Source organism: Canis lupus, chromosome 8, assembly GCF_011100685.1.
Source record: "Canis lupus familiaris isolate Mischka breed German Shepherd chromosome 8, alternate assembly UU_Cfam_GSD_1.0, whole genome shotgun sequence".
In the NCBI taxonomy this organism is placed as follows: domain Eukaryota; kingdom Metazoa; phylum Chordata; class Mammalia; order Carnivora; family Canidae; genus Canis; species Canis lupus.
In genome coordinates this window covers 51,266,046-51,280,819 of record NC_049229.1, presented here as the reverse complement: position 1 = coordinate 51,280,819, position 14,774 = coordinate 51,266,046, and the positions used below count along the sequence as shown (strand labels likewise).

The following is a 14,774-nucleotide window of genomic DNA, read 5'->3' as shown; positions in this document are numbered from 1 at the left end:
TCCAGGGCTAATCTGAAATTGTTTCTGTCCCTTTCTATTCCCAGACACTTCTACCTGCTGTTAAAAATCTCAGGCCCTCCCCTCCAAACAAATGGAAGAACCAACAATCAACCAACCAAGTGATTCAAGTACCTGCTATATGCAAAGACTGGGTTAGGTAGTGGAGAGACAGACAAGTATGGTAGATGGTCATTAACCTCTAGGCATTTAGAGTGTAACTGGGAAGATGTTATGTGTTTATATATACACAAACATGCAGATGATATATATTATTGGTACCTGACAGTGAAGTATAGGGGTTAAGACCAAGGACTTCAGAGCCAGATTTGAATCTTAACCTTTCTTACTTTCTAGCTTGTGACCCTAATGAAGTTGCTAAACATTTCTGCACCTTAATTTCCCTATCTGCAAAATTTGATTAACAATAATGCCAAATTCATAGGTTGTTCTGCTGATTAAATAAGTGAATATATATAAAACTGGGCCTGCACATGGTAAAGACTTTATAAGGATTATTACTGTTATTTTTACTAATCTATAAAAACATACTGATGTGTGAGGCAACACCTAACACAATACTGACACACAGTTGGTGCTCAGTATGTGTTTGGTGATCGAATGTGGAATGTATGAATGGATCATTACTACATGTCAAATGATGAATTCAGACAATAAAGAACACAGGACTGTGAGGTGCGCCCTACATGTACAGAAAAGGTTTTTGGAGGAAAGTGAGATTTGAAATAAATCTTGGAAGATGATTTAGGATTGGAGAGATGGAGGACACTCCAGGTAACACCACCAACTCCCAGGATTACAGAGTGAATCCGTAAGGACTTTCCTACTCAACTTTTCAGAAGCACCTATGACACTGCCAAGCACATACTAGGCATGTAATACATGCTATTCAAAATAATAACGAACACATATAAACCGTTCATATAAGGAAGAAATGGAAGGTGATCTTAAGGATGAGAGTAGTAATCATTGTATTAAGGCCCTGAATTTCAAGGCTAAGGAAAATGGACTTGCTCTTACAGCTGGTGGGACACAGTGAGGGTTCATGGGCAGGGGAATGACCCAGGGAAAATGATGTTGAGGAAAATTGCTTTGGCAATGGTGCAGACAGGATAGATGAGAAGGAAAGGGGACAGAGGCAAAAAGATCAGTCACAGGCAGAGGGCCTAGATTAGAATTGTGGTGGTGGGGAGGAAAAGGAAAGAGAGGATCCAACAGGCTTTGGATGACCGATGAGATGCTTTAGGGGAGGAGTGGATAGGAGGCTGAGTAAACACTGTCAGAAAGGTGGGGTGGGAGACGAATGGGGGTTGAGAGTAATGATGAATTCTGTTTTAGGCATGATGAGTTGAGGAAACAAAAATCACTCAAGCAAAAATGTCTAAGATGCATTTTAAAATGTAAGACTAATGTCTGTGAGAACGTCAGGACAAATATCAGGATGTATTACCACCCCTTCATGGAAGAGAGGGTCTATGCCCAGGTAAGTCAATGAATCTTCCAAAAAAGGAGCTAGAGCACTGAGTCTTAACTGGAAGAGATGGGAGAGGTATTAAGGTATCTTGGAAGTTCTTCCCCGCCCCCCCGATCATATTCAACATTAAAATAACATTTTACATTCAAAAAAGAAAAAGGAACCATATGGCTTTCAAATATAGATACAGAAAATAATGCTTAAAAAATCTTAACTGAGAAGGATATAATTAGTAAGGGAAAAAAAGGAATCTATACTGCATGTGTGTTATCTGTGTGGTTGATGAGGAAGGGGGAAAAATGAAGATTGGCCTTCTCATCAACCTCAGAAACAGAGGGTCAGCCACAGCACCCCCAAGCTACACAGCCAGCCCTGGGACTAGCACCTGGCTGGATGTGGAGTTTGGCATTTATTCGGGGTATGATATTCAAGAGAAGACACAATCTGGAACAGGGGCTCATAGAAGCAAAAGGGACAACATTGTTCACAACAGTCTCACCATGGGCTCTGGATTTGAATAGATCCTCAACTAAGACTCAAAAGCCAGATCCATAAAAGTTCACCTAGTGGAGGGTAGGGAACAGGAGATGGGCTTGGATTAACCTTTGACAAACAGGATATTGAGAATTGCCAACACCAAATTCCTATGGAAGGAACTACAATGCCTTTGAAATATATATATATTCATAAAAAAGTTGAAAGCAACTGAAGTGTCTGCTAGCTGGATGTCACACCCTGACAGAGTACTATGCTGCCCTAGCTTGATCCAGGGACCATTCTGGACCCCAACATACATACATCTGATATGTATACCCTTCCCCTCACTCTTTCTAGTGCTATATTCTACCCTCCTTGTACCTATCTATCCTGTGCACAAGTTCTCAGAGTAGATACAAGAACAAGAAGAGGAAAAGATCACCAGTAGGTAAGACATACAAAACTGAAACTGCCTTAGAACAGACTGCAAATCATATGCAAATTATATGCAAAATATACGTATGGCCCTCTAAACTCTGCTACATCCTTTGGGAAAATCCCCATGGAGATAGTAGCTTTTGCAGTTTGGGAGAATGGAAATCGCTATGAAAGCAAAGTCATTTGTAAGCGGCTGTGGCCATCATGAAGCCTGTCATGAGAATGACTGATACAGAGTAAAGAACCATTTACTGAAACAGGCAAGAGGAAGATGCAGTGTTCAGGAACCAGGCCAGAAGTTGAAGGCCTTCATAATTTAAGCTAATACTGTCTCCCCCCTCAAACCTATAATATCCCACCTACCTCAGATGGTTTTCAATCCATCCTACCTCTCTTCATTTTGCCTGAGTAACTGGGAAAAGTATTTCAAGGGAAGAAGAAAGTTGTTCGTTGGGGTTAAAAAAAAAAAAAGATTCAGAAAAAAAAAAAAAAGCAAGTTATCTCTGCCAAGACTTTTCTTTCATTCACTTTCAGGGTAACTTTTATCCCAGGATAAAATCCACATACATCATCTCTTTTTCCATACTGAAGAAGAGAAATTAAATGTCACTAATTGCTACAAGTGCCAAGTGCTAACACTGAATTCTTATGAAGCTACAAGGACTTTTTAAAAGAGTAATTACATAAAATCAGAAGGTAACAGAAACATTCATCGATGTTTCTGGAGGAACTAAGGATATAGTGAAGGTGGTAAGGGGTGGGGCCGGATGAAGGGAAGCCACAAGTGACCATGACTCTAAGGTAACTGAGAATTTGGAAAAGAGAGAAGGAGAAAGAAGAAATACACATTACCATTTTAAGCATTAGAGGAAATTTGGTGAACTTGGAAAAAAGAATTGTGACAGCAGTTAATATTTGTTGACTGTTTACTGCAGACATTGTGTGGCTACGTGTCATCTCACTATGGGAAACGCATTGCTATGATTTTGATTTTACAGGTAAGGAAACCAAGGCTTAGAGCCAAAGTCACACTAATTAGTAAGGGGTGAAGTGAGGATTCTAAGCCAGCAGATGGACTCTCCAGGCTGTGACGGTAACCAAAACACAAGCTACCCTGCCTTGTTCAATTCTGGTGGAGAAAGGAGGAAATATGTTGAAGAGTATTCAGCAGCAGAAAATAGTGCCTGGATACTAATTCAACTTCATTTATGACTTTGGCCCAACAAGATATAAAGAGCACTGCAGGAAGCCCTTTTAAAAGGCTACCATCTCCCTTTCCCCAAGCCCCACACCGAGATTCTATTAAAACATGAAGCTTTTCCTTTCCAGGGCATTTCTTAGGGTTATTAAACCACCGCCCCTCATTAAAATGCAAATCTGAACATAAGACATGCTCCGGCTCCCCAGCCATGACACTGTCCTGCATGTGAGATCTTCAGAAAGCCAAACTAAATCTTCCTTCAAAGATAGGAGCAACACAGGGACTTGTGAATAAAGGAAGGATAGAGACATGAAGTCACAGGTTGAGGAAGTCTGCCACTGTGGGAAGGAGAAAGGACTTAGGAGACAGGGTAGGACAGGGGGGAGGAATATTTAAAGAGAAAAGGTGGATCTGAAAGAAGTCTCCACCTATTTTCATAACTGTGATGGAGACCAGTCCTTCCCTGGGCAATTCCCTGACCTTCATCGTGGACTCCAGTGTCCTTGTATCTATCAGGGGTTTGATAGTCACTTTCAACAGAGCCTAGGCCTAGTCAACATTTTGATCAGTGACCTGGCTAAAAGTACTTACTGGCATGTGTCTGGATATTCTGATGAACTAAAGCTGAAAAGAATAGCTAATTTGTTAGATATCAAAATCAAGGTCCAAAAGGTTCTGAACAGGCAAAGTGAGACTTAATCTTAACGGACAAATGTAAATTCTAACCCTTAAGCACAACCCCCCACTTTTCCCCAAAACCAAAAGATGACAGTAGTCCTACATCTTCTCATCACTGAATATACCAAACCTAGGGTTTTGGTTCAGAGAATGGTGCCATACGCTAGGAGGGACATTAATAAGGTAGAATGTGCCCCAAAGAGGAGAATCAGAGTGGTCAGGGGGTCCTAAAGCATGTCACATGTAGAATGGCTGCCAGAACTGCTATATATAGCCCAAACAGGAGAAAGCTAGAAAAGGACATGAGAACTCCCTTCAAGTATTTTTAAAGTTGAGCATGGAAGATAAGAGAGTAAGCACATTTGGCCAGATCAGAAGGTCAATTAATAGGGAAAGCCTCACTTGCCAGAAATGCCATAGAAGAGTCAGAGTGGGGTTTTTGGAGATAATTACCCAAAATCCATTCTAAAACAAAGGTACTTTATGAACTAAGGCCAAGGAACTATTGGGTTGAGTCATACAAAACTGATAATTGACTGCTTTTGACCTACAAAAATGACTATTTTAAATGGTTCAAACTAATACTCTGAGAGCACGACCCAGAATCAAGAAGGTAGAGACTAAACGAAGCTTCATTCAATCACCTAACAGCAGTCATGAGCTGACACATGGGACAATTACCTACTTACATATATGTTTTTGGCTTTTCTATGAGCCTTGAACAGTAATGGGGATGAACTGAATAGTTGGACTAATGACAAAGACAGCCTGTGGCTAATTCTCCAAGGCAGATCCCTACCAAGATCCCAGCTTCTGGGTTTGCCCTTTTATGGTGCCACCATGTGCCATTCTCACTGCTAAGCCCTTTGTAGGATATAACTGTACTAGCCCACTCACTGTTCGCCTCTAGATCAGCTTTGTTCTTACAGCCTGGTGGCTGGACTGAACAGAAAATATTTCTTCCAGTGTCACCCATGAATCACCAATAGCTTCTGTATGGTATAACCATGGGGTAGAGGAAAGAATGCAGCACCTTCCCAATCTATTCCACCTCTTCTGGGGGGAAGGTGGTTTGGAGTTTCCTCATGCATAAACATGATAGAAAGAAGAAAAATTGAGGTAGTCATGCTTATTACCCTAAGGGTTAAAGGATCAGTAACTGTGGCTTAGAAAAGACTCTTCCCAAAGGAGAAGTTCTTACACTCCAACTGTCATGAACTTTTCTAAAATTGTTCTTTATTCATAAATGACATGAAGCTGGAAAGGACAGCTGGTGTGCTAGATGAAAGAACCTTACCCTAAGAGATCATGGTGTGCTAGATTTTAAAAATCCAGGGCTGAATTGAACAAAATCAAAGAATGATCCCAACTAAGTCAAATAAGCATAGCACAGAAAAGGGAGAGAAATGGTTTAGCAGCAGTGTACACAAAAGAGTAAAGATTCTCAGTGACTAAGTTCAACTTAATGCTATAATTATTTAAAAAAAAAAACAAGCAAAGGTATTTGTGCCACCATTAATAGATGTAGAAAGTCTAGGAAAAGGGAGCAGCGGGATCCCTCTATAATGAAGTGGTTGGGACATGTCCAAAATACCATTTGTGGTGTGGGCATGTTTCTTTGGAAAGGATAAAAAAAAAGTCATTTTTCAGAAAACAATGACCTGGATGAAAGAATTTAAAACCCTTATATGAGAATGCCCAAGGAAACTGGAGATGGTTTAGCCTTTAGAAAAAGAAAGTCCTTAAAGACAAAGAGGTCCATCTTCAAACATTGGGAGTGTAATTAGATCTATTCTGTGCATCTCCAAAGGCTGGAAGCAATACAGGTGGTAAAAGCTAGAGTGACTCAGAATAAGGAAGGCTTTGGAACACTCAGTGCTCTTAGAATGGGATGGAATAGTGAAAGGAGCAATGAGCTGCTCATCACCATAGGGGTCCAAGCCAAGTCTGAATGAACTCTTATAGAAGAGATTCAAAAATAAGGTGCACGGAGAGCCTCGACAACATTTTGGGTCCTTTCCATCCCTGAAGTGCTGTTTCTAACAACAAAGTTTTATGAGCACATACATTGTGGCAGGTTACGGGGACGCAGGCATGGGTAAATCTCTGCTCTCAAAAGGAGAAACCTCATGTCCTTCAAAAGCCCACAGTGGCCAGTGAAGGGGCTTGTGGGGGACAATACACTGCTGACTATAATGTATTATGATAATGGCTCTATAAATCCCATTACCTAAGGTGCCACTGGAGCTCAATGGGGGAATCATTCATTTCACCCTCTCTTCCACCTGCCCCCCCTCAACTTCCTGCCCTCCTTTAATGTTTATAAAGTAGAAAATAGTGATTAATAATGGAGCTTTAAGTCCCTTTACCTTCTAGATCACTTTCTTTAAAATAGTGGTTCTCTAACTTTGGTCATATCAGAATCACCTGGGGGAAATGTCTTACTTTAATGAGCCTGGATCTCCTTTATTAGTTCTCCAGGTAATTTTGATGCTTACTAAACTTTACAAACCACTGCTCTAAATCATCCAAAACCTGAATTCAAATCCCAACTCTACCTCTTTCTAGCCATGGGATTTTGAGCAAGTTAACTCTTCCATGCCTCCTTCCTGTAAAGTACCTTCTCAGGATTACTGTGACAATCACCTGCAACCATGTATGAACAGCACTTAGCACAATTCATCGAACACAGAAAGGGCTTGAAAATATGTAGTCATTATTATGTATTCAGAAGACTGGTATATCTGGGCTTTCTCTGTGCCCCACCTCTCATCTCTTGCCAATACCAGTTTTTATTCAGAAGACTGGTCATTATTCAGAGGACTGGTCATTATTCAGAAGACTGGTATATCTAGGCCTTCTTTCTACTCCACCTCCCATCTCTTGCCAATGCGTTTTCCAACAAATTGGCAGCAGTAGTAGACCACCTGCTCAGTGCAGCCTCAGAAGCTTCCCTCCAAGGTCATAGTCAACTAGGTTGCCCCACAGGGGACCCATTGTCCTCAGCTCTCAGCTGTATTCCATCTCCCAACTCCTTCTGAGGCCTCACCCCACAAATTGATGAGTTTATTAAGTAAGAAAGGTCCTTACCACACCTTGCTAGGTAGATCTACAGACTGGGAGGGTCTCCAAGGCTGCCATAAACAAGCTGTGTGACTTAACTGAGTTACATGAAAGTTCTCTGTCCTCAGTTTCCCCACATGTACAAGGAGGGAATTGGTCTAGAAGAGTTTCTCTGTGAACTCACCAATGGCATTTTGAGGATACGAATCTTTGGGTGAGACTCTCCCACACATTACAATGCATTTAGCATGAATTGCTTCTTCTTAATGCCACCAATGCCAGTTTGTCACTGGAGCAATAAATACACACCACACATGTTTGGTGGGATCAGTGATGGGGACAGTACTATCCCATCAAAACTAGTTCTAATGATGTTTTCTAATTCTGACCTTGCCCTCCAGAACTGAGAAACAAACTGGGACCATAACCAGCACCCCAGTGGGTCTGCCTTGCCAGGATAGTAAAGGACATGATTTTAAAATCCTCTAAAAAAAAGGCATCAAGATCCCGTGGTCTACCTCCTTGAGTTAGCTATAGCTGGGGGCAGGCTGGGAAGCAGCTCCGTACTTACACTTATTCATCAAGAAGCGCTACAGCAGCCAAGGGGGTCTTCCCAGGCTCCAGTGGGCAACTGGCTAGAAGCTGATCATTGTTAGCCCAGCCAAGGGCCGCCTTCCAATCCAATTACACACAGCCATGGTGGATTACTTACTGCCTACATCCTCCACTGACCCAAGCCCAAGATGGGCACTGAATAAAATTCAATTACCTTCTATCTCAGGGTGAGCCCCTATACAAAAAGCAGACTTTCCTTCAGAGAAGTAATAAGAAAAACTAAGAGCTGAGTCCCAAGCATTATTTATTCATTGAGCCAGTTTTATTCTATTCCTATAATATATTGGCACCATTCTAGGCCCAGAGCACAGAAAGAGTGAACAAGAGTGTACTTTTGTGAAGTGACATTCTGATGGAACTCCCCATGAGTCATCTCCAGGGCCAGACATACCAGGGTTTGCATCCTGCTCTGCCACTTTTTACTGGGTGGAATTATGAGCTAACATCCTTGAGCCTCAATTTGTTCGTGGGTGAAATGGGTCTAATATCGTTATTAATATCTACCTTCTGATGATGTCAAAAGAATTAAATGATGCATGCAAAAACAGTACTTTAACACCTGGCTCAAAATACAAGTTCAAACAATGTCAGATGTTTTCCTTAATAAATAAGGGAGAAAAGCAAATGGGACTACTGCCCAAAAGAATAGCAAAGAAAAGACAAAATATGTTATGGTTACCACTGGAGATAGGAGCTGTAAGTCTTCGGTATAGGAGAAGGCATCTTCCTGATTGCTGTTCTCCGAGGTATCTCAGTCGGAGGCCTAATCATAGATCCCCAGAATGAAAGAAGTCTGAGAGGCCACCTAAGTCAATCCCTTCATATTAAAGAAAAGAAGCCTAAGGCTGTGAGAGGTTTCATGACTTACCCACGGCCACACAACCCCCAGAGAAAGTAGCAGAGCCAGAAGGAGGAAGAATGACAGAGGAGAAATCCCAGATATGTGTTTCAATCCTGGTACCTACCATACCTGCTTCTGACCCTGGCAAAAGGATATAACATCTTAGAACTGCAGGTTCTTCATCCACAATGGATGCCTGGGACCTCTGTAAATATGGGTCACCTTGCACCCCATACCCCTGGTGGGATTCCTTGGCCTTACTTCACAGCAGTATTGGCCAGGATCTGAGGGACCTCTTTACTGAAGGCATAATGATCAGGACAGATGGGAGAGAATGTGTGACAAGGGGAGCACAGCAGATGTCTTTTGAGGAGCTCTCCACCACAGTATTGGGAGCATGCCTCGGAAGTGTGGGAGACCAAGACAGGCAAAAGAATGTCTTGTTTTAAACTTCTCTGAGGCCACCTTCATATGTGAAGTGAAAATGCATGGAAAAGATCAAATGAGCTAACTTATAATACTAGCTAATTTATGCATGGCTTACTATATGCCAGGCACTGTTCTGAAGACTTCACTTAATCTTCACAAGAGCCCCGTGAGGTAGGTACTTACTGTCACCATTTTACAGATGAGGAAAGTAGGGCCACAAAGGCAAGGTAACTTAAACAGGTCATACTGTTCCTACTGGGAGAAAGCCAGGATGTCAACCCAGGCATCTGGGTTCTAAGTCTGTGCTCTAACCCAAGGGTGGCAAACTTCTCCTGTAAATGTCCATATGGTAAGTCTTCCCAGGCTTTGCACGCCGCACGGTCTCTGCTACAGCTACTCCACCTCACCTTCGCAAAGCAGGCAGAGACAGAGCAGAAACAAATAAGCATGCCTGTGTTCTGGTAAAACTTTATGAACACTGAAATTGAGATTTCATAAGATGTGTGCATCACAAATTATTCTTTTGACTGCTTTCAACTATTTATAATGTGAAAAGCTAACTGTAGCTGAAAGGCCGTATGAAGGCTGGCAGTGGGCTGGAGTTAGCCCTGAGCAGTAGTTAATGGAACCCTGTGCTGTCCTGAGCTGCCCTGCCTTACAGTATGTAAACTCTTAAATGGAAAGTGCTGGAACAGTGATGGTCACAAACTCACTGGTCAGAAAGTGTTCATTCCCTTTCCCTTCCCTCATCCCATTTCCCCTCCCAGCTCCTGTCAACCCAGAAAATGGACATGTTGTGCTGTGCCCAGCAGAAGAGACAACGAATGGGGCATTCATGTGGTAGAATGTATCTTCCTCAGTAGACACGGCCCTGCTGGCCCCCAAGAGGAGGAGAAGCTAGACGCTCTAGGTCAGTGTGTCTCAAGCGTTAATGTGTATACACCCGAACATCTTAGTAAAAAAGTAGATTTTGACTCAGCAGGTCTGGGGTGAGGCCTGAGATTCTGCTTTTCCAACAAGCTCCTGTGTGAGGCCAGTGTCACAGTTCTGGGGGCTCTCCTCCAAGGAGTAACTTCTAGGGCAAACCCTTTGTGTCCATCACACAAGTCAGACACAATAGTGCTGTATCCCGACTTCGGGTTCAGAGCAGCATCCCTCAGACTGGACTCCCTGGAGACAGGGCAGGGCTCAGGATAAATAATCAGGTCCCCTCTTCAAGGACAGCCCTGAGATGACTCAAACTGAAGGAGGAAGACACGGAGGGCAGAGATCAAGAGCGGGCTGAGGGAGGCTCCAGCAAAGGCCATAAGTTGCTTTGGGCAACAGCACGCTGAGGCCTCCTCTGGGCCTTGGCAGACAGCAGCCCCTCCTCCTGTGCCTGCCAAGGCTCTGATGGACCTAAGCAAGAGGCCTATTTCCTCATCGGGCCTCTGAATAACTAGGGCACTTCCACAAGGTCACAGTTATTCATTTAAATTCTAGCTCTAATCAGCAGGCAGAGCCTGAGAAATTATCCCTTCTGAAGAGAGAGACTGTCATTGGAGCACCATAAACAGCCCGTCATGGCTGGAGGGAGAAGCACTGGGGGCGGGGGGTGGGAGAAGTGAGGGGTCTTACCCCCACAGGCCCCAGAACTGTTCTCTGCCTCCTAGATCCTTCCTCTACCCCACTCTCTTCAGCACCTCCAAAGGGCTTGTTCTTCCCTTGGCAGAGAGTTCTGGCACACACAGGAACAGGGAGAGAGCTGAGGGCATGGCATGGTACAGAGGGGGCTGAGACTATCCACTCCTGGCCCCAGGCAGCACAGGGAGACCAATGACAAATCACAATGGGCCAGGGGCATGGGTTAAGTGCCTAATTGGGGTCTCCTCTGGGCCACAAATGGGTGACCTGACCTTGGAGATGCCCCATCCCCTCCCCGGGTCTCAGTTTCCTCCTCTGACAAGCAAAATAGTTGTAGTCTTTGGACAGGATACTCTCTGAGTTCCAATATGTCTCAGGACCCTACAGACTCACAATGCCCTGGTATTTGTTCCTATACTCTCTGCTCAATAAATATTTTTGTGGCCCTACCATGTGCTACGCACTGCCCAGAAAGAATACAGACACAGATCAGAAGCACCCCTGGCCCACAGTTCTGCCTTGGAAATGCCAGGGTTTCAAAGAAAAAAGAGCACAAGCTTTGGAGGCAGACAGATGTGAGATCCTTGTCTTATACTCGCATTTGGCGACTGTGGGCAATTACTGACCCTCTCTGAGACTTTTCTCATCTGAGAGAGGATGGTAATACCTGCCTGGCAGGATCAACGTGAAGAGTTAAATCACAGCTGAGTGTCCCTCTCCTCCTTCTGGTCAGCACACCACAAATGCCTGATGCTACTTGATTATCCTAAAAACTGCCTCCTATAGACTAGGAGGAGAGGTTGTGGATCTTCCCACATGGAAGTCTGGTGAAGTATCACTGGCAGCTTTTCTCCTGGGTGTTTCTAGGACAGTCTCTCCGCACCCCCAACCCATCTCCTGGACCTTGTGGAAGGTGCTGCCTGCTGGGTCCCATCTCCAACTGCATCTTACAGCAGGTTACTTCTTACCAATATCCTCAGCATGTAAAAATAATCAATTGTCCCTCACCATCTTCCAGTGGCCGCTGGGTAAACAGTTACATTAGCTCATAAAATCCCCAATTTGTCTTCCTGTGGGGAAGGGGAAAAAAATCAGAGAACCACTAAAGGCTTCTTGTTTCAGAGCCACGATGCTGCTGGCTCCATGCTGCCTGGCCAGGGGCATAGAGAGGCGGGAGGCTGCCACTGAGCTCAGCCTGGGCCAGGCAGCTCAGGCTGCCTCCAGCTATGTCCTGGGCCACCAGTTAAGGTTCTAAACTAGTGATCTGCTTCAGGCTCAGAAACCACTAGAAAGCAATGGGTTGGGGTGGGGAGTTACAGGATTGGCAGTCAGCCCTCAACACCTCAAGGGCAGCACAAAGAGTGCAAGATTTGTAATCAGGCTGGAATTCCCTCTTGGACCAGCTACTCAATGTCTGAGTGACCTCAACACATCCTTTAACCTCCTGGCCTCAACTTCCTTAGCAGAAAAATGAGGCTCAGAGAACACACCTCAGAGGGTTAAGAGAATAAGATGACATAATGACTGTAAAACTGAAATGGGGCTGCATGGGGCTAGTTACAGTTGCCATTATGTAAGGGAAGGTCACCCACTGACCTCCACCCTCTAGAAAGACAGACAGGAACCTGTGTGTCTGTGGCATTTCACTCTGCCATACTGTCTCATCCAGGACCCATAGGCGCCTTTGTGAGAATTACAAAAAAGCGCCCCCAACCATCCCCCAAGTCAGAGGCAGCACCATGGGTGCAGGCTTGGCAAGAGGAATGCAGGCTGGATTTCAGCCCCCACTCATTCCCTCCGCCTGGAGCCCCTGTGCAGGGCACAACACACACAAGCCAATGTGGAGACCCCAAGTCACATCTCTGCCAGGAAGCAGGAGGAGGAGGTATTAAACTAAGTAGAACTTTTACAAACAAAACTTAATGTGTTAGGCTTACTACCTCACCACCTTAAAATGTTCCAGAAAGCATCATCTTAACAGAGAGGTCCTTTCCCGAGCATCTTCTAGAAATTAACAACTTCCTTTCTAACAGGTTCAATTTTCTCCCTAGTGCTCATCACCCACGCTCTCATATAATATATATAATATATATAATATATACATATATGTAATATGTGTAATATGTGTGTGAATATATATAGTTCTTCAGTTCATTGTCTTCCCTCAAGTAGAATAAAAGCTCTAAGAGTATAGGGATTGTCTTCTGTTTTGTCCACTGTTTTATCCCTAGTGCCTAGAACAGTGCTTAGTACATAGTAGGTTCTCAATAAATATTTGTTGAGTAAAATATTATTAAATAGAAAATTAATTTAATGCTATCTTCCTAGGAAATCCTATGTATCAGTTCAAACATCATTTATTTTCAAAGGAATGGTGTGCACAGAGGAAAACAAAGACAGGGAAACCCTGTGTTTTAGCTGGAGATTATTATTCTTACTCTTTTATGCTATGTAATATATCATATAGATTATAGTCAGAAACCCTTCTTAAGTCTGGTTGATTCTTTTAGATAGTCAAAAAAAAAAAGGATGAATTCATTTGGAAAGAGGAGTGCTAATAATGAAAACATCACATTATCTCTAAGCAAAAATAAACACTAGTCCCATTAGGAAATATTTAGAAGACCTCCAATTGATGAGAATTTTCAGTGATGGAATTTTTAGCATGTTCCAATGGAGTGTGGGTGGGCTTTGGAGACCCAGAGTCCCAAGTTCAAACCCCAGTGCTACCTCTGATGAGCCCTACACCCTTGGGCAAATGGCTTAACCTGCCAGCCCTCAATTTCCATTATATTACAATGGATATAATAATGCCTACTCCTTGTATTGATATTATAAGAATTCAAGAACTAAACAAGAAAAAGTATGTGAAAATAGCTAAGAATGATGATATTCCCTTCTCTTTTGGTAGGGTTAATTACTCTTAACTCAAAATTCTATCCAGGTTAGAACAGTCTCCAAATCATTCTAAGTCACCTGACACTTCTTATCTATATATGATTGTATCCTCTCATATGAGCCTGTGTGTATGTGTGTATACATATGTGTGTGTGCACACATGGACACACATACGATGCTTACAATTAGAACTCTGGATGAGTATGTATTTTAACAAGAGAAATGCACAATTAGCATAAAATGGTTCTTCCATTTGTTCATTGACAAAAACCATTCTACTTCCTTTTTTCTTTTCTTTATTTCGTTGTTAATACAGTGAACATGTATTAGTTACATAACCATTTAAAAATTGCTAATTTCATTGTGGTGTGGGGAGAAAGCCATTTCTTAGAATAAAAAGAAAGAAGATTCCTTTCACCCACATATTTTCCATGCTAAGTATGTCATATCTTCAACTTTCAACCACATGAAGCTATAGAAGTAGATTTATGTATAAGGCAAAGAATAGTCTTAAATTGGAGAATTCATATCTTAAGAATATTTTTAAAAAATATTTTCCCCAAAATGCTCCTTTTCCACTTCTTTGATTCACCCGAAAATGTTAATCAGAAGGAAGTGATTTTATAACTATGGGAACCACATTCCTTTGGTTTTCAAATGGTTTGCAAAACCAATACAAACATATCAATTCAAGGCATTTCTTCTCAACCCAAATCAATGAAAATACAATGTACTTAGATCTCTGTTCTGTTTAGAGTCCCTAGAAAAAGGTCTCACTCAGAATCAAACCATGCACAATCGGACAGAGGGGAAATTCCACAGCAGCTGTGCAAACACAGGGACTTACCTGGACCTTGACTGACATCTGTGGCAGCATTTTCAAAGAGAGGGAAAGGCAGAGGAGAGAAAGGGGGAGAAAAAAGAAGAAGAGTGTTAGAAGCACACACAGTGCAACATGTCCTTGCATGACTATCATGTTCATGCAAGATCCCAAAGGTACTCAGCTTCTGAGCAGTTAG

General features: G+C 42.8%; 1 protein-coding gene across 23 annotated transcripts in view; it reads right to left on the bottom strand.

Annotated features, from left to right (window-relative positions):
• Nucleotides 1–14,774, bottom strand: part of NRXN3 (neurexin 3) — a 1,532,396-nt gene that overhangs the window by 1,418,514 nt on the left and 99,108 nt on the right. For 22 of the 23 annotated variants that reach the window (XR_005363605.1, XR_005363606.1, XM_038545444.1 and 19 more), the window contains exon 3: nucleotides 14,603–14,620. The exons of the other annotated variant lie outside the window; for it this stretch is intronic. Coding sequence is in view for 20 of the 22 variants with exons in the window: in XM_038545444.1 (XP_038401372.1) it covers nucleotides 14,603–14,620 (18 nt within the window). In the remaining 2 variants the exon portion in view is untranslated. The remainder of the gene's footprint in view (nucleotides 1–14,602; nucleotides 14,621–14,774) is intronic. 23 annotated transcript variants of the gene reach the window in all.